This window comes from Trametes versicolor (genome assembly GCF_000271585.1).
Source record: "Trametes versicolor FP-101664 SS1 unplaced genomic scaffold TRAVEscaffold_8, whole genome shotgun sequence".
NCBI lineage: Eukaryota > Fungi > Basidiomycota > Agaricomycetes > Polyporales > Polyporaceae > Trametes > Trametes versicolor.
Genome location: NW_007360328.1, coordinates 518,146 through 539,442, shown reverse-complemented (window position 1 = coordinate 539,442; position 21,297 = coordinate 518,146). Strand labels below are relative to the sequence as shown.

At 58.2% G+C, this 21,297-nt stretch overlaps 10 protein-coding genes across 10 annotated transcripts; 4 read left to right on the top strand and 6 right to left on the bottom strand.

Annotated features, from left to right (window-relative positions):
- Positions 1 to 675: 675 nt before the first annotated feature.
- On the bottom strand, positions 676 to 4,439 carry TRAVEDRAFT_38405 (uncharacterized protein; the record flags this gene model as incomplete). The annotated part of the gene is made up of 3 exons (XM_008041931.1): positions 676 to 906; positions 3,717 to 4,256; positions 4,392 to 4,439. The coding sequence occupies 3 exons, from the start codon at positions 4,437 to 4,439 to the stop codon at positions 676 to 678; spliced, it is 819 nt and encodes a 272-aa protein (XP_008040122.1).
- A 180-nt stretch (positions 4,440 to 4,619) lies between these two features.
- Positions 4,620 to 5,929, bottom strand: TRAVEDRAFT_150975 (cyanamide hydratase). Its single transcript, XM_008042297.1, has 6 exons — positions 5,616 to 5,929; positions 5,511 to 5,562; positions 5,189 to 5,444; positions 5,066 to 5,115; positions 4,999 to 5,011; positions 4,620 to 4,937 (listed from the first exon to the last, which is right to left on the bottom strand). The coding sequence occupies exons 1-6, from the start codon at positions 5,790 to 5,792 to the stop codon at positions 4,718 to 4,720; spliced, it is 768 nt and encodes a 255-aa protein (XP_008040488.1). The 5' UTR covers positions 5,793 to 5,929; the 3' UTR covers positions 4,620 to 4,717.
- A 507-nt stretch (positions 5,930 to 6,436) lies between these two features.
- Positions 6,437 to 7,680, bottom strand: TRAVEDRAFT_29992 (elongation factor 1 beta/delta chain). The gene is made up of 5 exons (XM_008041878.1): positions 7,574 to 7,680; positions 7,047 to 7,380; positions 6,787 to 6,949; positions 6,640 to 6,729; positions 6,437 to 6,583 (listed from the first exon to the last, which is right to left on the bottom strand). The coding sequence occupies exons 1-5, from the start codon at positions 7,630 to 7,632 to the stop codon at positions 6,576 to 6,578; spliced, it is 654 nt and encodes a 217-aa protein (XP_008040069.1). The 5' UTR covers positions 7,633 to 7,680; the 3' UTR covers positions 6,437 to 6,575.
- A 307-nt stretch (positions 7,681 to 7,987) lies between these two features.
- On the top strand, positions 7,988 to 9,287 carry TRAVEDRAFT_150970 (uncharacterized protein; the record flags this gene model as incomplete). The annotated part of the gene is made up of 4 exons (XM_008042296.1): positions 7,988 to 8,161; positions 8,215 to 8,307; positions 8,345 to 8,923; positions 8,979 to 9,287. 4 exons carry the CDS (start codon positions 7,988 to 7,990, stop codon positions 8,991 to 8,993), a joined length of 861 nt encoding a protein of 286 aa, XP_008040487.1. The 3' UTR covers positions 8,994 to 9,287.
- Positions 9,288 to 10,075: 788 nt separating this feature from the next.
- Positions 10,076 to 12,268, bottom strand: TRAVEDRAFT_73015 (uncharacterized protein; the record flags this gene model as incomplete). The annotated part of the gene is made up of 8 exons (XM_008042295.1): positions 10,076 to 10,483; positions 10,539 to 10,575; positions 10,641 to 10,880; positions 10,937 to 10,973; positions 11,741 to 11,843; positions 11,899 to 11,972; positions 12,033 to 12,038; positions 12,230 to 12,268. The coding sequence occupies 8 exons, from the start codon at positions 12,266 to 12,268 to the stop codon at positions 10,432 to 10,434; spliced, it is 588 nt and encodes a 195-aa protein (XP_008040486.1). The 3' UTR covers positions 10,076 to 10,431.
- A 1,594-nt stretch (positions 12,269 to 13,862) lies between these two features.
- Positions 13,863 to 16,405, top strand: TRAVEDRAFT_65667 (uncharacterized protein; the record flags this gene model as incomplete). The annotated part of the gene is made up of 2 exons (XM_008042294.1): positions 13,863 to 14,393; positions 14,451 to 16,405. The coding sequence occupies 2 exons, from the start codon at positions 13,863 to 13,865 to the stop codon at positions 16,284 to 16,286; spliced, it is 2,367 nt and encodes a 788-aa protein (XP_008040485.1). The 3' UTR covers positions 16,287 to 16,405.
- A 122-nt stretch (positions 16,406 to 16,527) lies between these two features.
- On the top strand, positions 16,528 to 17,713 carry TRAVEDRAFT_170326 (uncharacterized protein; the record flags this gene model as incomplete). Its single annotated transcript, XM_008042293.1, has 7 exons — positions 16,528 to 16,638; positions 16,709 to 16,755; positions 16,815 to 16,828; positions 16,888 to 16,951; positions 17,006 to 17,090; positions 17,145 to 17,168; positions 17,225 to 17,713. 7 exons carry the CDS (start codon positions 16,531 to 16,533, stop codon positions 17,711 to 17,713), a joined length of 831 nt encoding a protein of 276 aa, XP_008040484.1.
- A 218-nt stretch (positions 17,714 to 17,931) lies between these two features.
- On the bottom strand, positions 17,932 to 19,514 carry TRAVEDRAFT_170323 (SET domain-containing protein). Its single transcript, XM_008042292.1, has 4 exons — positions 19,091 to 19,514; positions 18,668 to 19,039; positions 18,426 to 18,619; positions 17,932 to 18,364 (listed from the first exon to the last, which is right to left on the bottom strand). Exons 1-4 carry the CDS (start codon positions 19,459 to 19,461, stop codon positions 18,009 to 18,011), a joined length of 1,293 nt encoding a protein of 430 aa, XP_008040483.1. The 5' UTR covers positions 19,462 to 19,514; the 3' UTR covers positions 17,932 to 18,008.
- A 299-nt stretch (positions 19,515 to 19,813) lies between these two features.
- Positions 19,814 to 19,966, top strand: TRAVEDRAFT_108030 (uncharacterized protein; the record flags this gene model as incomplete). Its single annotated transcript, XM_008042291.1, has 1 exon — positions 19,814 to 19,966. A coding segment is annotated over one exon (153 nt), but the record flags the coding sequence as incomplete, so codon positions are not given.
- A 351-nt stretch (positions 19,967 to 20,317) lies between these two features.
- TRAVEDRAFT_49246 (uncharacterized protein) lies at positions 20,318 to 20,980 on the bottom strand (the record flags this gene model as incomplete). The annotated part of the gene is made up of 6 exons (XM_008042001.1): positions 20,318 to 20,337; positions 20,388 to 20,500; positions 20,557 to 20,567; positions 20,626 to 20,770; positions 20,836 to 20,875; positions 20,935 to 20,980. 6 exons carry the CDS (start codon positions 20,978 to 20,980, stop codon positions 20,318 to 20,320), a joined length of 375 nt encoding a protein of 124 aa, XP_008040192.1.
- Positions 20,981 to 21,297: the final 317 nt, after the last annotated feature.

Sequence of the window (21,297 nt, the reverse complement as noted above, 5' to 3'; positions counted from 1 at the left end):
GGGCGCGATAGACGTCACGGCCTGACTGAGCTGAGACGCACAGCGTAACTTCACTACGGCGTAGATGTAGTTCAAGTTCTTGAACTGTCAAACGCTTCCAGTGGCTCTGCGCTGGTGATACAGACATGATGAAGGACAGAAGTGCTGTCCAGCTAGTCAGTCTACTGCAACGAACGAGCTCGGGCTTGAGAGAAACATAATTTGCACATACTAAGCTTGGAGATCGTAGGATAGCATAGATATCCCACGATGTTACCACGCAAGGCACTCAAGCGTCGTGGTGCATGGAAGGGAAACGTGAGTGTCAGCTTCGTTGGCGTACTATATCTGTCCGTGTCATTATAAGTATAGCGTTGAGATCGATGTTTGATATCAGTCGAGTGCGCACCTCCCTGAGCGGCCATATGGCAAAGGCCATAAAAGACATAAAGGCAGTGCCGGCTTGTACAACACGCCGTCGTTCCAGCGACCAGGAACCCGGGGCTCTGCCTTACAGTCGAGTCTATCACATATGATGGGCAAGATTACCTATATGCCATATACGCTGATATATATATGCATGCTGTCACACTCATTCTGCAGCCTTATGTAGACAAGAGCGCTGCGACTCTTGTCGCAACAGCTATAGTACCTATAGAAGATGAATAAGTATCATGCGACACATACCAGCTATGATCAACAACGTACACGTGTGGCACTGAGCCAGTCGTCATGGAGGAGCGCGAGTGGGTCGCAGCGCCCCTTGTACATGTGGGACCTAGGTATGAGCGCGACGTGTGGCGTCGGCTCGTACCGATATGTCTGGAGCGCCTCCTCCAAAGCTGTCGCGGCCTCCTCCTTCGAACTGCTGCAACACACAACCTCGAGCTTCTCCAGCCCCCGAGCGTCCTCGACGCACCCGAGCTGCTGCAGCGCGCCGAGGCCCACCGGCTTCGAGAAGAAGCGGCGCACGCGACGGATGCTCGGAGAGCGCACAATCTGCCGCAGCTCGTCCTCGGTCATGTACGTGTCCAGACGTGTCCATCGTGAGGAACTCGCGCGCACTCCCCGCGCACGGGAGGTACCGCCAGTCCGCCTTGCCATGCACGGGCCCGATCCAGAGCGCGCACACGCCGCGAAGAGTGACTGAGATGTATCCCAGACTGTGCACCCGACGTTCATAGACTGTACAAAGTGACTAGTATAATATTATAAATTCGGAAAACCCCTAAAGGCACCAGTCTCCATCGCTGCGCACAGGAGTCAGCATTTTATGTTTAAGCCAACAGGCATGAAGACAGACTTACCGTTCTCTCCTCATTCAGAAAAAGGCATTTACACTCCATAGGACGGCGGGAGATCCAGCTGCGCCATCCCCGTGTACTGCTGCTGATCGCCCAGCTCCGCCCGCAACGCCGCCATCTCCCTTCTAAACGCCGCAAGTTCGCCCGATAAGCTTCGCTCTGTGTCGGATGGGGTGTCCACCGCCGGGTGCGCGGCGCCACGCATCGCACGGAGGTCCGCGACCTGGGCCTGCAGAGCCTGAATTTGCAGCGCCAGCTCCACAGAGCGCGAACCAGTGTTTGCGTACGGCGGTGCGATGCCCGGCTCGTATGCGGCCGCGGAGGCGACTGAGCTTCCCAGGGGCGCAAAGTGAACGGTACTAGCAGTACTGGCGGTATTGGTCTCTGTCGTCGGAGACGGCTTGTTCGTCAGTTGTGACGCTCGGTATCAAGTAAGCAGCGATGGTGCAGCTCACCGAAGCTATCCTCCGTCAAAAGGAGCTTCTCCGAGAATGGCCGATCCACTGACCTTGGCTCCTCCGCAGCATTGTAGTGAGTGGTCGCAAGGTCAGAGTTATCTGCATCCCGCTGCGCTTGCGTACGGAGTGACCCGCCCCGTGAGGGGAACTGTTGCGCGCTACGAGAGCGTCGGCGGCGGTACAGTAGGCAGAGTGACAGCAGGACCACTGTACTGAGCACTAGAAACCCTCCCACAGCGCTGCCTACGACAGCCCCGACATTAAGATTATGTTGTTGATTTGGCTGCGATGTACTTTGCGAGGATGTTGTCGACGATGACTGGAATGTTCAGTGGGTTAGCTACTGGGTCGATCAACTTATCTACGACGGCCACTTACCTCTGCAAACGGCGGTGACAACGATGTCGGGGACGACGACAATGTTGTCGATCCTTGAAAGGAGGAGGAAGGTTCCACATTGTCTTCCACAGTATAGATGACGTAGTCGAAGAGAAAGAGGATGGTTTCGGAACCAGATGCTTCAGCGCGAAGAAAATGCGGTGTGTTTGACAAAGATGTATTCTTGTAGACCAGCGCATTGTAGATGACCTTGGTCGTGTTATCGCGGTCATGGGTGAACGTGCCGACTTGATCCCCGTCGAGATAGAAGTGAAGCAGTGTGAGGGACGTCGTCTTAGTACCGGGCGCGATGTTGATGAGTATGTTATACATATAGACGGCGGTGCCCGTGAAGTCAACCTGTACGCTAATGTTGGTACCCTTTTGCCCGTAGTGCGTCGCGTCATGCCACGTCCCGTCGAACACCTGGCCTGGGTCGATGAGAGCACTAGGTTTGACGGCGCAGCCGGTGCATGTTTGGCCGATGTTCCACTTAGAGTCGCTGGGGAAATAGGTAGGGATGAAACCGGTGACAGGATCGCCCTTTTGGTCGTCGATTGTACGATTAGATGAGCTTTGACCAAGGCTGGATGTGGCATAGTAGAGCAGTAGGGGTGCCGGCCATATTCTGGCAGTGTTCCAGAACATGCGGGGACCTAGATCACGTTCGTATCTGTAGGGTGGAGAAGGTGACGGGAGGAGGAGGGAGAGGCAAGGGCATGATGGTAGACCTCACATAAGGAGGGCGAAATAGACAGTCCGAGTCCGATCTGACTGAGCTGATACGCACAGCGTAGGTTCATAAGGGCGTCGATTTGGTCCCGAACTGTCAAACGCTTCCAGTGGCTCTGCGCTGGCGATACAGTCATGATGGAGGGCATAAAGTGCTGTGCAGCAAGTCAGCCTATTGCAACGAACGGGCTCGGGCTTAAGGAAGACAGAATTTGCACGTACTAAGTTTCTTCGGAGTGAGCAGAATATGGATGTTTGATATTTATCATGCCAGACACTCAAGCGTTGCGGTGCACGGGAGGGAAACGTAAACATCAGCTTCGTTGGCGTACTATATCTGTCCGTGTAGCTATACGTATAACGTTCAGTTCAACGTTTGATGATATCAGTCGAACTTCTGAAGCACCTCCCTGAGCAACCGTAGCGAGCGGCCGTATGGCAAACTTGCGACCCCCCACAAACGCCGGAAAGCCGGCCATAAAATGCATAAATGCAGTGCGCGCTTGAACACGACATCGTTACAGCGACCAGGGACTCTGCCTTGCAGTGGAGTCCCAGTCTCAATTCATTATATGAGGCTCTTGAGGCAACAGCTATACCTATAGAAGATGAATATCATGCGACACATACCAGCTATAATAGACAACGTACACGTGTTGCACCGTGGGTCGCAGCGCCCCTTGTACATGCGGGACCTAGGTATGAGCGCGACGTATGGCGTCGGCTCGTACCGATATGTTTGAAGCGCCTCCTCCAAAGCGGCCGCGGCCTCCTCCTTCGAACTGCTGCAACACACAAATTCGAGCTTCTCCAGCCCCCGAGCCTCCTCGACGCACCCGAGCTGCTGCAGCGCGCCGAGGCCCACCGGCTTCGAGAAGAAGCGGCGCACGCGACGGATGCTCTGGGAGCGCACGATCTGCCGCAGCTCGTCCTCGGTCATGTACGTGTCCATCGTGAGGAACTCGCGCGCGCTCGCCGCGCACGGGAGGTACCGCCAGTCCGCCTTGCCATGCACGAGCCCAATCCAGAGCGCGCGCACGCCGCGCGGGATGTCGAGCGCGAGGCGCGGCCACGACTTCTGGTGGACGTTCATGATCGCGAGCGCGTGGAGAGACTGGCAGAGGGCGAGGATCGCGCAGATGCGCGGAACGGGCCAGGCGGGGGAGTTGTAGGAGAGGTAGGCTTGGTCGATGCTGCTGGTGGGTCCGATCCACAGCTTGCGCACGAGGGCGGAAGGTTTGAGTTCGATCAAGGGGGCGCTGCTAGCGCTCGGCCTCGTGCCGGTGATGGAGGCGGCGAAACGCTCGATAACGGCCGAGGAAGAGAGGACGACGGTGTGGTAGAGGATGGGAAGGAGCCAGTACTGCACAGTGCGGCACACGAGGCATAGCTTCGCGCCCCCGGACTTGTCATAGGCGGCGGAAATTTCGAAAACTAGGGTGCTTCAGTAAAATGCGTAGTACACGCAAAGAAGGAGCCATACCCTGTTGGAGTGTACACGTTAACTTGACAGACAGGGAAGCAAGACCAGACCACGTACGGTTTGTACTATGATCTTCATGGGAAGGGCATGGCGCATTGGCGTCATTATAGGAGTGGATGTGTGGGCGTCGGGAAGGTGTTTCATCGCTATCCTGCGCGCTAGTATATATGAGCGATACGATACTGGCCTCTACGCCGCCCCACGCCGTAAGAGGGGCCTAAAGCACGATGTCTTCTCGGCGCAAGATGGCTGTTAATCCGACCAAATCAGCTCGACTGCGCACCAGAACAGTCCGTCCAGACTGCAATGTTATGTTCATTTGGTGATCTTCATACAGATTCATCCTCCAATTTTACCGTCCCAGCGAACCAGGAGCCCGACGTTCAGTCGAACGGACGCATCACCTCGTTCCCGCGCACGTCCGTCGCGAAGTTGCTCTGCACGCCCGCCGTCCAGTTCGGGATCTCGAACGTCGTCGTGTGGCACCACGGCTTCAGCGTGAGCTCCTTCTCGATCACACGCGCGAAGTGCTGCGACCAGCCCTTGCGCGGGAACTTGCCCGTCGTCGTCTCGATCAGCTTCGGGTGGATGAGGTTCGCGCGCCTGAAGAATACACCGGTCAGTCGCTCGGCACAGACTGAGCTTAGGGAGGGATGGAGCTCACACCCCGATGTTGTCTGCAGGCAACGGTCAGCGTAGATCCTGATGAGACAGACACGGGATGTACTCACCAAGGATAGTCGCAAGCTGCAAAATCTGGCCGACCACCGTGATGTTCCCCCTGCACAAAAAATCTCCCGTCAGCCCCCCGTGTCACACCTCAGGCCTCAGCGCTGCCCTAGCCCCGCACGCACCCCTTCACGAAGATATCCTGGTGCCGGATGATCGCGTCGCACACGCTGTCCGCCGCGGCCTCGGGGCCGCCCAGCGAGAGGATGAGGTCGCGTGCGACGATCGCGCCCTTGAACTCGAACGACAGGTGCGTCGTCGCGAGGAACTTCTCCGCGGTGCCGATGTCGTGCATGAGGCATGCGAGCGCGTACGTCTCCACGATGCTTGGGGTCTCGCTGTACTTCCACTCCGGGAAGTGCGTCCGCGCGAGAGCCGAGCCTGTATGGGGCACCGTTAGTACTTAGCTCCAGGACGTAGTGGGGGACAGGGAGGGGTAAGACGCACCGTATACGAAGACGCGGTTGCTATGGTTGAACGTCTGCTCATCCAGCTCTCTCTACGAGTTCGTCAACGTTGACATCGGTACTGCAAGTGGACAAGTAGGCGTACCAGAGCGAACGAGCGGACCTCCCGCACGACAGGGGTGTCGGGGAGCGGGAAGTCCTCCACCGTGAACAGGTCCTGCTTGGGGTTCGGCCCGGTAGCCGTGGGGTGGTCCTTGAACAGCACCTCGGGGTCGCGCGGCACTGGGGCGAAGCCGTACAACTTCCAGTCTTCGGTGGCCATGTCGATGTCGTCGATAGATATCTTTAATCCAAATGCGCGCCCGAGGCTGGAGGGTCGGATGTTGAGAGGTCAGAGGAGTGCAAACCTAGAGCTTATATACTGTACACGGCGAAGCTCGGCTTGGAGCGTTCGTACGCACGTCGGTCTTCGGGTGGGTATCGGAAGGGCGGTGGGACGCCCGGGATGTACGCCTGACGACAGGCTCTCTCATGCGCCCGCATGATTGAACGCTGGTCCGACTCACAGCGCCAGCGTTCTGACTCTGGATGAGACCGGCATTGCGAAGTGAGTCATGGGAGCGCGCGAGTGGTGCAATTCCCTGACGAAGACGGGTGCATTCGAGGAGGGGGAGATGAGCAGCAGACCTGGCAAGTATTGCGATCGCGGACATCGTCACACGGGCCCCGGTGCACGTGGGGCTGGGTGCGCAGGCGCAGCGTCTCACCCCTAATTTTTGTGCTGCTTAGTACCTGATTTGTTGGAGAGCCAGGGGGAAGCACGTACGAAGGAACGCGCGCATATGTTGTACACAACTTGATCGGCGCGAAGCGAGTAAGTTTGCTGTAGCGAGCTCAAAGATCCGGAGAGTCGTCCTAGCCGGATTATTGCTGTCATCTCACGATCAGTGCATCGCCCACATAAACTGACTAGAGACGTGGAATGCAACATGGCATTCTAGAGATGGTTACAACAAGAGTTTTACTGCTTTCGATCTTTCTGTCTTCCGTACACAGCATCGATACATCCCACCATACACCCGAAAGTAAACGCGAGAATACAAGTCTAGAGCTCTGTCGTGATACGTTGATCAGTAAAGACGTCACTGTTGACATAAAGGATAACTTACTCTGCATGGCAACAACGTCGGAGCTCTGGACGTAGTCCTCGAACTCAGCGACCTGCTCCTGGAGCTCATCGAGAGAGACCAGCTCGTCCTCTGCAGAAATGAAGCGCTTTTAGGTTCGAATATGATCTTATGAACCGACTGACGTACCGACGACGAGGGTGATCTGGAGCTTCCTGATACCGTAACCGATGGGGACGAGCTTGCTGGCACCCCAGACGAGACCGGGCTTCTCGATCGAACGAACGCACTTCTCGAGCGCTTCCATGTCGGTCTCATCATCCCAAGGCTTCACCTCGAAGGTGACAACGGACTATTGACGCGAAAGTCAACATCATGTTCCCAAACGCGATAGTATATACATGACGACTACGGAGTAACACGACGGGATCGATGGACAGACGACTGACCTTGGCGATGGTCTTGGGCTTGCCGGCCTTCTTCACGTTGTAGGCGGCGATACGCTCAGCCTTGACACGCTCGGCCTCGGCATCGTCCTCCTCGTCGTCGGAGCCGAAGAGGTCGACCTCATCGTCGTCCTCCTCTGCCTTCGCCGCCGCGGCGGGAGCGGCATCCGCGCCCAAGAAGGCCTCACCAGCCTTGCTGGAGCCAGGGAGGGAGTCGAACTCGGCGGTGTACGACTTGATGTGGTTGTACCAGCGCGAAACGTGTGGGTTAGCGGACGCATCGGGGGCAGAGGCGATGGCCTTGAAGACGGCGACATCAGCCTGCGAGGGAGTGTACCTGCGAAGCAACGCGTATCAGCATTGTATTCCTCTCGAACTCGCGCAGATGAAGGTAGGATCAGAGGGCTAGGTTAGATTGGTTGTCGGCATGCTTGAGCAGCGGTGTCTAGTCGCTTCTTGGAAACACGGACCATAGCGTTGTGTTCATCATCAAGACGCGCTTCGGCGTCGCAAAAGAGAAAGATACTCACCCCTCGACGTAGGAGCGGGTCGCGAGGTGGGCCTCGAGCTTGGAGAGGTTGGCAGACATTGCGAGCGACGAGAAGATTTTCGAGGACGAAGGAATCGATGGAGAGGGACGTGCAGACAGACGCCGGACGCGATCTGAATTTTATGGGACCCCGTGACGCGGTTGAGGGCAGGCTGCGCGCGATGTTCGGTCTTTCTTGACATCATCCCTCTTCGACCTCCTTCCACTCGATCATACGCACCTCGCTGAATCCTCGCACTCACCTGCTCTCCAGCTCACCTCTACCTCGTCGTTGTCGTCGCTGCCTGAATAGCCAAAATTCTACTCAATTTGCTGGTATGTTGACCAAGGAGTAGCGAATTACATGCAGCTCATCCTTCGCGCACCAGCCTCACCACTTCACATACAATCCACCATGAACAAGACCCAGTTTTACCTTTCCCAGTGTGCCGAGGCCGCGTCGAAGAGCCACATGTGCTTCACTCTCGGGGCCATCATGGTCAAGGGTGGCAAAGTTATGTCCTCCGGATACAACCACCACCGGCCGCACTACGACGGATCGGACGTGAGGACGCATGGGCACCGGAAGGTATGCCGTAAATGCCCATTTTAGCACCGTGTGCCCCGCTGACAAACACGCAGCCGGTATCGATGCACGCGGAGATGCACGCGATCTTCAGCTTCACTGGCATGTCCCCCTCGTTCAAGACGCAGGTTCAAGGCTTGGAGCGTCGGGTTTCACAGCCTACACAACCAAAACCGCGGTCAAAAGGGTCAAAAGGGGCTGCGGGCCCCGAAGACCACCCTTCTGGGCCCACCACCTTCTCCGACGATCTCGTTGAGCGCCACGACGAGTCCGTCCCCTCCACCAACTTCTACCTGTAAGGGTTCGGTGAAGGGGAAGAGCAAGCAGCGGCCACGTACTTCGAGCCGGCATTCCTCTCCCTCAAGGTTGAGTGGCGGCGGCGGAAGCAGTAGTGGCGAGGAGTACAGCGGGAGCGAGAGCCCCTCGCTACCTCCTGGTGGGCACTCGCGCTCCTCGACGAGCCTATGCGGTGTACCCGTGGGCGCCACGCGGATCAGTCCTCCAAAAGAAACGGACAAGCTCTGGGACTCGAGGCGGCGCGACTCACGTGCGAACGGCGCGGACATCTACGTCGCGCGCTTCACGAAAAACGGCTTCGGGAGCGCGAAGCCGTGCTGGAGATGCCTGGAGTGGTGTAGGTGGGCGGGTGTGAAGCGGATATTTCACTGGAATGCGGAGGAGGGCAAGTTCGACGTGGTGAAGGTCAACAGCGCCGAGAGCGGACAGTATGAGACGCACGCGGATATCCGTCTGTTTGCGGGACTGGTAAGCGCGCCCTTCCTTATCCCGTCCTCGTTATATGCGCTCATTCGCGTCGCAGGGTTGGTGTCCGTGAACAGTGGCTTCTAGACATGTATTGATCGATAGTCTTCGGTCTGAATACCGACGCGGCCGCGTTCGCGTTCACGCCTGTAAGTTTGAGTTTACGCACCTACTAGCTACTCACCCCGCACACTACTCCACGTCCCTGTCCATGGACGACTGGAGTTATCAAGGCGGGGAAAAGCGAAGCATTATGGGGGTATCGATACAGCCGAGCGACCGTCAGGGAGTCTCTCGGTTCACTACGTGCCTTACATCTTCGTTCATTCGCTATCAGCTCCCTTCCACGAATTCATGTGTTTGCGACCCCATTCGCGCATGTCGGACGAAGTCATGATCGCATGATCGTGAAAACAGGTGCCGCGCGCGATGTACACGGAGAACGCATTGAAGGAGTGTACCGCGCCCTCGGCGTACGTTTGTCTCTTCAGCATCGCTTAGGCAACGCGGCGACTCCTAATTGTGACATGCACGGCAAGTATGCTGAGGGTCACGAAAGCCTTCGCGCGCGCACCGCGAAATTAGCATATCTTAGGTACAGTTTACGCACATCGAACAGAAGCGTTGCCGCACAACGAGTTATGATTCGCGCAAGTAAAGAACGATGTACATCGAGCCCGTGCTACACAACTACAACAAATCACCTTCGGCGCAGTTACAGTCGAAACCCTCCTAACCCATACCTATCGGGAAAGGCCCTACGGTATGGGTTTTCGCAGGATATGGGTTACCTGGATAGACGCCCGATGAGCGCTGGCGGCTAGGAGAGCAAGCGCCCATCGGGTACGTATCAGAAATCGTGCATACCCTGCATGCAGAGCAGTTACACGGCGGTATGATCACTCCTCACTCTCATATACATGTAAGATGTTGTTTTTGAGCATGAAACCAGCTAGGTGGCGAGTTCCGAGTTGACCTGATCTCGTATGTCATGGGCGTCTCTTCAGCAAGCGGCCGCTCGGCGCTCGCCGGGCTTCGAGTACCCGTTATTCACCCATGTAATGACTGCAAAACCCTCTTTTACCATTGGGGAAACATATAGAAGCAGACTGAGTGAACTGCAATGGTGGATGTCCCCCCAAAATGGGATTTTGGGTAAGGTATACCTATGGGATTTTTTCCGACGCCTGTATGGGTTATGTGGTATTACAGGTTCATGGGGTATGGGGTCGACTTCCCCCTATCCCAACTCGGGAAAGCCAAAAAGGCATGGGTTATCCCAGGTTATGGGCTACGAGAGGTATGTGTTAAGAGGGTTTCGACTGTAGTTTCCCCACCGTCGCCCAGGCAGCGCGGCGACGGCGGGTACTTATCCCGAGGGCCGCGAAAAGGCCTGCGCCATCCTCGGGAATCTTGAGGCACGCGATCTTGAGGCACACCGTCTTGGGGCGGCGGCACACCATCTTGAAGCGGCGGCACGCCGTCTTGAGGCGGCGGCACACCGTCTTGAGTCACACAAGGGTGGGACCCTGCAGAGGCGGCGAACGCGATCGACGAAGTGACCTGCAGCGCGCTCGTCAGTACTCGCGCGTCGCCGACGAAGACAAAGGGCACGTACGTTTCCGCGACGACGACGACGCGCTCGTTGGTGCACTCTGTACCAAACGCGCGGAGTCAGCGCACCGCCCACACCGCCCAGAACACGAAGGGCGCGGCGCACCTACAAGACCGCGGGATGACACGGTCGAGCGCAGTTGGCTTCCCCGCGTCTTGAAACAGCAGGTACTAGTCCCGGGGGCCACGAAGAGGCCTGCGCTATCCCCGGGGGTCTTGAGGCACACGGGCTTGAGGGACATGCTCTTGAAGCACGCGCTCTTGAGGCACACACTCTTGAGGCACACTGATGGTTTGGTTGGGGGTGGGGCCCTGCAGCGGCGGCGAACGCGATCGACGAAGTGACCTGCAAAGTGCCTGTTAGTGCGGGTCGCCCGCCTTGGAAAACAGAGAAGGACGTACGTTTCCGCGACGACGACGCGCTCGAAGGAGTTGCACACTGCCCCAATCCCTCAGAGTCAGCGCTACATTCACACCGCCCAGAGCGCAAGCGCGAACGACTCACCTGCAAGACCGCGTGATGGCGCGGTCGAGCGCAGTTGGCTTCCCCGCGTCTTGGAGCAGCAGGTACTAGTCCCGGGGGCCACGTAGAGGCCTGCGCTATCCCCGGGGTCTTCAGCCGGTGACTTGCGAAGGCCGTACCCCCTTGCGGGTGCACGCCGCGACGCCCGATTTCCCGGCCCGTTGCTGTATCGTCGCCGGCGGCTTGAGACGCAGGGTGAACGGCCGGGTTAACTCCCGCCGCGCACCTCTGTGACGACCATTTTCCGGCGGTATTCCTTCACCGGCGGCTTGAGACGCAGGATGAACGGTCGGGTTAATTCCCGCCGCGCACCGCTGCGACGACCATTTTCCGGCCCCTTGATGCGCGATTAATAATAATAATAAGGTGGTGGTGTCGGCATAAGCATGGTGGGCTGGTGAACGGCGCGTCGGGCATACTGGGATTTTTGGTAGAAGGAGACGTTAGCATAGCGGGTGGTGGCGGAGGCGTACCGGGGCCGGGGCTTGCGGCCCCGACCATAATGATAAGAATAAGTTAGATGGTTGGGCATAAAACGAGTGCGGGTGTGTTGGTGGTGGTGGTGGCGTCTATGGTGGTGCTGTGGCAGCGGCGAGGCATAGTGCGGCGGAGAGCGTGTGGGCTGACAGCGAGGGATGCGTCAGTGCGGGACGCGAGCGCGGCAGAGAAGGACAAAGACGTACCGAGGTCGAGGTAGGCCCGGGTCGGTGGCGGCCCCCGATGGCCCCCCTAGGAGGCCCGCGCCAAACATCGTCGGAGGATTTGGGCGGTCCTGGCGCATAGCGACTGGGTACCGATAGTCAGCGCGGCGTCGAAGCAGATCCTAGAGCGATAGACCTACAGTCTACGCCAGAAACACCGCTGCCCACCGTCGAGAGGCGGGCGGTCTTCGTCCGACGTCACGTAGAACGCGACCTGCGCAGACGAAAGGTGAGTAAGACGCGAGCAGACACATGAGAGATGGTGTGCACGTACGAAGATCTGTGTGGAAGACGACAGCGATGGTCGTCAGCGGTGGCGTCGCGCAGAGAAAAGGAGAGACGCGTACTGGTCAATCCCGCACGAGGGCTGCGGCGCCGCGAGTGCAGCGCACGCATCTAAAAGGCCTCGGGGGATGTGAACCGGTGGAAGGTCTGGGGAAAGAGAGGGCGACCCCGCGCAGGTTTATATACGTTCTCGGGCCCCCCGTATCCGAGGTCCCCGGCTCCCATTGGCACCAGGACGGAGGCACGAGTGGCAGCGCCCATCCGCCGCGTGAAGAGGTAGGAACAAGGGCGCGTCCCGCTATAGCAGGTGCCGTAACGTCGTAACGCGTGTCATCGTTCTTTTGTGCTGACTTCGAAATGGGCGCATCGATCGCGCGGCGTTGCGTACCCCAAACGAGCGTTCTGGGGCGCGAGAGCTGGTTTGCGACAAAAGCCGGACGGGGCCTTCCCGATGGTGGAGAAGATAATCAAGAATCCGAGTATCGTGGTCCTAGGGCGCCGCGCTCGGGGGCAATACCCAGGTCGTGAGGCCGAAGTTACCCAGTGAGGCAGCTGACCGTGTGTTTTTTCAACAAGGGTTCCGCGCCGCGGATTCCGGTAGCCCGTCGAGCTCGGAGGACCGCGCTCCTCAGCCTCTTCATGCCCAAGCACGGTCAAGCCACGTCGCCATTGCTATTCAAGACAATATGTGTATAAGGGGGAGCATCTGGGGGTGAACGGCGAGGGAGAGGAAATGGTGTTGACGGGAGCGGACGAGTCCGTGAAGAGGTGGGATTGATGGAAGGTGGGTCCCCATCAGCTTCTATAATTTGGCTCTGTTTGGCGATTTGTAGGTGCCCTCCGGGCCTGTCCCGCGTGAAGGCGTCTCGTGTCTTGTGCTCGCACTTATCTCAGGGTTCTCTTGCCGAGCTGCCCCTTTGGTCAATTCCTCTTTCAATTATTTATCTATCCTGCTGGCCATGGGGTGGGACCCGTGTCCGAAGATCGTCGCGAGTCCGCATTCGCCATGGGGCGGAGGCTGCGCAGCGTGTCCAGGCGTGTAAGTCCCTTTGTGCAACGTGGTCGGGCTGTGTTTCTAGACCGCGTCTTATCGTTCTCGCAGATATCCATGAGAAACCCTGGACGGGTGGCCGCAACGGAAAGACGGCGCGACGAAATTCCGGGTCAAACCCACCTCCAGGAAATGCCCCAGTTGCCCCCGCCCCCACTCCCTCATGGGCCACCTCCGCACAACTCGAAATACGGCTGCAGGATTTTTGGCTTCATGAGGCGCATATGGGTGTCATTTTTCAGGCGTAGCGAACGGGATACGTTTTCTGCAACTCTTCAACTTCAAGTTGCCGTCCGACGCTGGTTTCAACGCCGCCGTATCACGGTGACCTGTGGCGACGATACGGCGCACGCTTACCAGCTCTGCGCCTCATACGACCCACCATTTTCTTTCTCTCCCGAACGCCATTACGCCCTTCGTCGCGGCGGAGCCTCCCGCCACAAACCTCCCGCCCGACGCGGCCCGGGGTCACGTGCGTGCAATGTTCTCGCGTTTTCGAGCGCCTGCTGGACGCGCACTGCTTCCGGATTGGGCCTCTTACTCAGAACGGCGAAGGACCAGCGCATTCGACGACTCGCTCGATGGCCCGCGCGTCCTCGGGAGTCCCTGACTCAGGCGGGGGCGACGCGCGTCGGGTCTACGCGTCGCCCTGCGCGCTGACCAAGCCCAACTGCGCCCCGTATATAAGCCTGTGTCGGTTTCCCGACAAGGTTATCCTCCTCCATTTACAACACACAGCTCCTCCAACAACCCGCCACTTACTCCATCATGTTTGCCTTCACCCCCACTCCTGTCCACACCTCACCCTTCGCTCGTCGTGCACCTGCGCCCGCTCTCTTCTCAGACCTTGACTTGATCGACGTTGTGGCCGAGCGAGCGGCGCAGGATTATGCAGCTGCAGCCGCCCGTGTCCAGGCCATTGAACGCCAGCGCGAACAGGCCCAGCACCAACGCTACCTCCAGGAGGCGTCTCGTCGCCAGGCAGCTCTGGACAAGTACTACCGCGACCAGTCACGGCTTATCGCCACCTCTGTTCAAGCATACGCTGCACCGCGCCCCACATCCACATTCACCATCGAAGAACTCGCGCTCGGCGTTCGACGGGAGGAGGAGCGCCGTAGGGTGCTCCTTGCTCGCCAGCGCGAGGCCCAACAAGCTCGCGCCCGTGCGGAAGCTCGTCAGCGTCAAGAGGCGGAACAGAGCCTGCGCCAAGCCCAGCAGGCGAAGGCGCAGGAGGCCGTCCTCGCTATCCTTGGCCTGACCAATGCTGTCTCTCAAGCCGCGGTCCCCGCCCAGCAGGTGTGTACTCCGCTCGGACATGAGGATGGCTCCCAGTTCCTAACGTCGTATCTGCAGTCTCGCGTCCCCGCCTACTACAGGCAACGCGTACCCCTCCCATTGCGCGCGCCTCAGCCCCCAGCGCCCGCGGAGGCTCACCAGAATGACCTCGGTGTTGCCGAGGACGACCTCTACGCTGCGCTCCAAGGATACCTCTCTCAGCTCGCTGCACCTTCTGAGCCGTCCAAGCCGGTGGACGTCAAGGGCAAGGGCAAGGCCGTCGACGCCCCTACTCCTATTGCTGCGCCCTCCCCCGCTCCCCAGCAGCCCCAGCACGTCCCCTCGTTCAAGGAGGAGCTCGAGGCACGCATGCGCACTGAGACCGACCCCGAGGTTCAGGAAGCACTTGTCAAACTTTACTCTGATATCTTCGACGTCTTCCACACGCGCGAGGCACAGCCCATCGCGGGCCCTTCCACCTCCGCGCGCCCCTCATCGTCGGCCCCGGAACCCCGGACTAAGCCTATTGAGCCCGCGCCCGAGCCCGCTAAGCCCACAAACACTGAGGGCGCGGGCCTGCACCGCACCCACGCGCTCCCGCCCGCAGTCGCCGAGAAGCTCCTCGCGTTCTACCACGCCCGCCGCGCACGCAAGCTCTCGCTCACGCAGATCGCCGCCGTCGAGGACGCACTGCGCAACCTTCAGTCCACCTTCGAGTTCCCCGCACAGCTCGACTTCGTCAACCCCCTTCCCTCCGAGGAGCCGGGCGCGCTCGCGTACACCCCCAACAACACGCCCGTGCACTCGTATGAGCACGCGCTGAACGGGCTGCTCACGCAACTGGACGCGGTGGAGAGCAACGGGGACCTGGCGGTGCGTGGGCGCCGCAAGGAGGTCGTGCGCGAGGTCGAGCGTGCGCTGGAGGCAGTTGAACGGAGGGTTGAGGAGAGCCGGGAGCGTGAGCGCGAGAGGAGCCGGGAGAGGAGGAGGAGCGCGGCTTCTTCCCCTGCGCCCTCTGTGGCTGCGTCCGACGCGGAGACTGTTCGGCCCAACGCGGTCAAGCCCGAAGCAACCGTCGAGATAACCCCTGCACCCGCGGCGGTCGACGAAGCTCCGGTTGCCGATGCCGTCTCTGTCACTGTTGCCGACATACCGTCATCCGACGACGTCGCGACCTCCGCTCCAGTTGATGTTTCTTCTGCTTCCCCTGCCCCTGCCCTCGATGCCTCGGTTGTCGCTGAGGCCGGCGTTGTTGCTGAGGCTTCTTCGGACATCCCTTCATCTGCATCGGACTCTGAGCCCTCCCCGGTCTCTGTCGATGTTCTGGACGCACCAGAAGCAGACACCGTTGAACTAGTCGACGTGACCCCCTCTGCAGCCTCCGAATCCAGCTCAGAAATCCCCACCGCGGACTCCGGTGTCGACGTCCCTGTCGTCGAACCCTCGGTTCCCGCGACCACCCCTACCCCTCCATCCATCGACCCCCTTATCGTCGACGCTACTGGATCCGCGGACAGCGCGACAATCGACAATACTCCTGAGTCCCCCTCTCCCGTTGCGCCCTCGGAATCCTCCGCCGCGACCTTCACCACCGCTCCTTCCACATTCCCCCCTACTGCCGTCCCCACGCCCGAGGCTATCACTCGCGCCACGTCCTCCACCACCGACGCCACCTTCATCACTGCTGACTCCGACTCTGCTTCCCCCTCTCCCTCCGACGCTGTCCCCGAGCCCATGACGCGCACGCCCTCCGTCGCCGGGGACACGTTCTTGCTCTCCTCAACGCCCCTCGCTGACGCGCCTAAGCGGAAGCAGCATCAGGCGAGGGTGGATGACGACGAGCCGGAGATGATCAGCAAGGAGGACGCGGAGGCGAAGAGCGATAGCGAGTGGTCGGACGTGGACGCCGCTTAGACAGGCTCATACCACTCTCTCCAGTTTCTACTCTTATAGACATTGTATCCGGATTTCGATTTGGTCTCTCTGTATATCACTGTAACATTATAATGTGCCACAATAAAGTTATTCCTCACTCCATTAACTCTTGCGTGCGATCGTGAATTTGCTTTGGGATTCGGTAAGATTGGCGTCGCGGCGCTTGCGCTCCTCGATCCTTCGGTGGCTGTACGGTGCTCTTTGCTCCAAACGTTCAAGCACGATGAGCACCGCGATTGACCTCGACGAGTACCTAGTACCTGGGACCTCCAACACTTACTATATCCCGGAGTTCGTGACAGAAGAGGAGGAAGAGTTCCTCATCAGGAAGGTGCATTTAGGGATGCGACGGCGCCTCAGATGCCTCATGAATCTCACAGTTCTTTCGCACTTCCTCCTAGATCCATGAAGCACCACAACCCTGGTGGAAGCGGCTTGCGAATCGCAGGTAGGAACATACGATGGCGATCGAGGACCTTCTTAAAGCTAACATAGATGGTTTTATAGGCTACAAATTTGGGGCGAGTTCTCCGATGAAGTTCAATATTGGCTCACCTGCTGAATGGCATTGGACCCCCAGGCGGGGACTTGACAGCGAAAAAAGCCCTTATTCCCCAAGACATGCCCCCATTCGTGAACCAATAGTATGTTTCTACGACCATCTACAGTTGTTAGGAGTGATCAATCTCCTTGGTCAGTCCCGACATTGTCGGTCGCATACGAGAAACGGGTGCCTTCAAGGGGTCCGCTCACCACCAGCCGAATCATATTATCATGAATGAGGTAGGAATCTATCTCATGTGTCACTGCGTCGTCTTCTCATGCGCTTTTGAATAGTATGCGCCTGGTCAGGGTATCATGGTGGGTCTACCTACATGCGCTGCTGAGTTCACAAATACTGAACCTGCCACCCACAGCCCCACGAGGACGGCCCAGCGTACCACCCGGTCGTCGCAACCCTCTCCCTGGGATCACATACCGTCTTCCACTACTACAAGTATAGATCCGACGACTCCGAGTCCGGTGCCCAAACTCAAAGCGGGCAGTCCGCCGGGACAACGACCGCTGCAGGGCCCCTGATGGTCTCCGGTGCTGGCAAGCCCATCGACCCTACCCCGGTGCTCTCGCTCCTCTTGGAGCCGCGCAGCCTTGTCATCACTACCTCGTCACTGTACACGGCGCACCTGCACGGGATCGACGAGCTGCTTGAGGACAAGTTCGTCGAGGACGGACGGCCACCGCAGGAGCGCATCGCGAACTTCGACATGCTGAGGGAAGGGGCCGAGAAGGCGGCGGTCGCGAGTGGGGGGATACTCGAGAGGGGGATGAGGTTTAGCTTGACGTGTCGGGACGTGGAGAAGGTCCATGCCGGTGGCGGGGCGTTGTTCAAAAAGCTTAGGGGTTAGGTGTGATCGATAAGTAGTAGTTGCTGTATGTTAGGAAGCATCTATGAGCTACGTAGTAGCATGTACTTTGATGACTGATTTGTACCTCGGCGCGTGGTGTATATTTCCCCCGCCTTATTGATGACTACTGGTCAATTGGGCGCAATGTACTCACCGCAGAGATTCCTCAGAGGACCTTCATATCTGAAGCCGCATATAGTCACCCATTGTTCGGCAGGAAGAACCAACTCTTCGGCCTAAGCGTTACGACAGGAGAGATACTTGTACACTCTTTTCTCTTACCTCTCTCACCCAACTACATCACCCCCAGACCCGCCTTCAGCTCTGCCTCCAAGTCCGCTGTGTCCTCCACAGGCTCGACACCGTCGCCCTCGCCAGTGACCTTCCGTTCGCTTTCCTCTTTTGTGCAGCGCTCGCACATGCACTTGCCGAAGCCCCACTCCATGAGCTGCCTCCGGCGCTGCTCGAGTGGCAGTTCCGGATTCACGTATGTGATGAGAAGCTCTTCCCCTGGCGCGATGTCGCGCCGCGCGAGCAAGGTGATGCGCGAGAGCGCTGTGCGCTGGTCTAGGTGCCGTACGGAAACGTTCGGCGCGCATGAGTGATTTATATGCGAGTGCAACACGTAGAGTCCGCCGTGCGCCTCGAGGTCTAGCGGGACGTGCAAGGTCAGTGGCTATATGCGTCGAATTGGAAGGGAGTGGTTACTCACTAAGGCTCATTCGCCCAAGACCGCGTAGGAACGCGTCATAACTGAAGAGCGCGTCCGCGACATCCTGTCGAAGCGGCTTTTTGAGCAGCTTAGCCAGCCGCTTTTTCTCAGCTTCTGTTGACGGCTCTTGGAATGCCTGCACGAAGAGCTTATGTGCCTTCTTCCACATCGCTTTGTCCGGCTCTCCGTTCAGCCTGAATATGGTTAGCGCGACGCGGGTAGATCATGATGAGCGGGCGCACCATCCGCCCTTCGCACGCTCCTCCATTCCCAGCTGCGCCAACGAGCGCACCACCTCCCAGTCCTCTTCGAACGCCTTCTCGTCCTGGTTGTAGGTGAGAAGTACGCGCGCCGTGCACTGCGAAAGCGCGTGCAGCGCCATCCACTGGTTGCGCCGCGCGAAGTGCAGCAGCGGCGCCGACGCGGGGTTCCGTGAGGCGCATAGTAATGGGTGTGATTTGTCCGAGCGCGAGAGACACAATCGACTGCAGAAGCGCACCGGACACGGTGTAGAGGATGTCGAGGCCGCGCACGGTACGATCAAGGGGGACGTCGTGAGAGGAGTTGAGCAGTACCCGCACGCATGCGAGGACATCTGCATGTCATACAAATTCCTTGAGGGACCATCAGGCATCCGCCACCGCAGCCACAGTGTGCGCACTCACCACTCTGGCGCGAGCGCAAACGGGTCCTCCTTCCAGATCGTCTCGCCCTCCGCGAGGGGTCCGGTCGCGACGAGGCCCTTGCCCTTGAGCTTGCTGAAGTACTTCACCTCCGCCTTCTTCGTCCACTTCGAGATGTCCAGACCCTCGATCATCTTCGAGGTTGGGTAGAGTCCCTGCGCGCCCTGGGTCCCGTTCACCAAGTTTTCGCTCTGGAGGACTTTGCGAGTGCGCTTCTCGCTCACTGTCCATTCGGGATGCGAGGATAGCAACAGAGCGTGGATTTTGGCGATCCCCAGCGCTGGGTTCGCGGTCTTCAGCGCTACGAGCGCGTTTTTGAGCTCATCCTCGGCAGGAGACACAGGTGATGACATCCTTGAAACGCTTCAGAGCGCACAGAGACAAAGCGAAGACAAAGAGCAAAGCCAAGGAAAGCGAGCAGGGAGGAGGATCTGCGAGAGGCGCTCAACACCATCGACTCGATCATCCGCCGATCAATTCCAAAACGGGTTGGCGGGCTGCCCGAAATGGACAGGTTCGGGATTCCTCACAGGCTTATCCGATACTTGACTTACCAGCGTATATTTGCCGCACACAAGAGAGCTTCTGGACAGTACTTACGGTCTTGTTATTGCGGGAGAGCAGAGTTGTCGTAGTCACTCATCAACCCGAAGCTTCAGCGAAATGCATTTCAAGCGCCCCGACACATTTGGCGAAGGGCCATACATTGTCCCCTTCGGGGTGACATACGAAAAAATTGGAACGATACAGAGAAGATTAGCATGGCCCCTGCACAAGGATGACACGCTTTCCCGGAGTGGTAGACCTACGGGTCTCAATATTTATTTTTTCTGCTTCAGCTCCGTATACCAGTTGGGTAAAAGAGACCCCAGCGCTCAGCGAACGTTATTGAGCTCCGGATTGCGCAAGGTATTACAGAACTTTCAAAATCCAGGCTGATGCTAGTGACTTTAGAGCTCATGATTATGGCGTTTGGCAATTAACTCATGCGTTGTTCAAGAGATAGCCGAGGTTCGCATTCGCGCGCCGTACGTATACACAATACATCGACGTGTAGCCGTAACGCGCAGAAAGACCAACCTACATGAACCCCCAAAGAGCACGACGGCACTTAAAATGGGAATGGTACATTTGGATGGGCAGACTGAAGTGCTGAAACCACTAAACGAGATGGCCGCAGCGCGAGCCGCAGAGCATCCCTCGATCTGTTCAGAGTGGGGGCGGGGCAGCTGACTAGAGGTCAGCTATCAACACGAACTAGCAGAAGGGTGATACTTACAGCCTGCAGGCTTGATCATGAAAACGGCGCTGCTGGCGAACACTACATTGTTGTTGACAGGGTCGACGAACTCAACAGTGTAGCCGTTTACGGCGGGGAATGTCACGTTCGCGCTGCGATATGTCAGAGTCAAGATCGGACGGTTTGAGCGCGAGGAACGCATACTCACACAGTGAAAGACTGCATATGAAAACGATCAGTCAGACGTCTTACAAGGGCACAAGCATGCAAACTGTACCTCGGCTGAAGTATCCACGCTTGACGTGAGGGCCAGACCTACCCCATTCAAAATCTGGGGGTCGGTATTCTCGAGGATGATGGTAAGCGGACTTGGGTCGCCTTCATTGAACGTCCATGTGATCGTGTTGCTGGTGTCCTGTACCCTATATAGCGAGGGCAGTAGCTTGAGTAACGTATTCTCAGGTCGATCGACGAGCGCGGGGCTGACCAAAACACCGACTGGGAAGGAGCAGTGATCTCCAGGGCACCTGCGGGCGTTGCGATTAGTGGTTTTACGCACTAGTTCAAGACGCAGCATAGCACGTACTGGTCACAGCAATGGAGAGCGCAATGACGGCGAACGAGATGCGCATCTTCAACACTCGGAGGGCTTGTGGCAGTGAGACGAAGGGTGGGGATATTGTGGGTAGAGAAACTTGAGGGCACGACGATGCTCGCGGCTTTTGAAGTTTGTCTCAAGGCTTCTATGCCCACGACGGGGTCTATTTTGGATGGAGGGATGCGTAAGAGGTTCGCTAGTTCGTTCGTATTCAGGACATCTCATGGACAGCCCTGGCAGCGGGCGGGCATTCGGTAGGTGGGCCCATACATCAGGTGCCCAGCAGCGGCCTCTCTCAGGCAGCTCCGCGAGAGACCGGCGCACACGCGGAGCTGACTGAAGGACTTCCCC

Bases quoted from the DNA above. Each gene is read 5' to 3' on its own strand.
- TRAVEDRAFT_150975 (XM_008042297.1), bottom strand. From the start codon at position 5,792: ATGGCCACCGAAGACTGGAAGTTGTACGGCTTCGCCCCAGTGCCGCGC. The intron at 5,563-5,615 runs GTACGCCTACTT...ACGAACTCGTAG, and splicing joins AGGTCCGCTCGTTCGCTCTG to AGAGAGCTGGATGAGCAGAC. The intron at 5,445-5,510 runs GTGCGTCTTACC...TGCCCCATACAG, and splicing joins CAACCGCGTCTTCGTATACG to GCTCGGCTCTCGCGCGGACG.
- TRAVEDRAFT_29992 (XM_008041878.1), bottom strand. From the start codon at position 7,632: ATGTCTGCCAACCTCTCCAAGCTCGAGGCCCACCTCGCGACCCGCTCC. The intron at 6,950-7,046 runs GTCAGTCGTCTG...TCGCGTCAATAG, and splicing joins AGCCCAAGACCATCGCCAAG to TCCGTTGTCACCTTCGAGGT. The intron at 6,730-6,786 runs GTACGTCAGTCG...TCATTTCTGCAG, and splicing joins CCAGATCACCCTCGTCGTCG to AGGACGAGCTGGTCTCTCTC.
- TRAVEDRAFT_170323 (XM_008042292.1), bottom strand. From the start codon at position 19,461: ATGTCATCACCTGTGTCTCCTGCCGAGGATGAGCTCAAAAACGCGCTC. The intron at 19,040-19,090 runs GTGAGTGCGCAC...TGGTCCCTCAAG, and splicing joins TTTGCGCTCGCGCCAGAGTG to GAATTTGTATGACATGCAGA. The intron at 18,365-18,425 runs GTGAGTAACCAC...ACGTCCCGCTAG, and splicing joins TCTTGGGCGAATGAGCCTTA to ACCTCGAGGCGCACGGCGGA.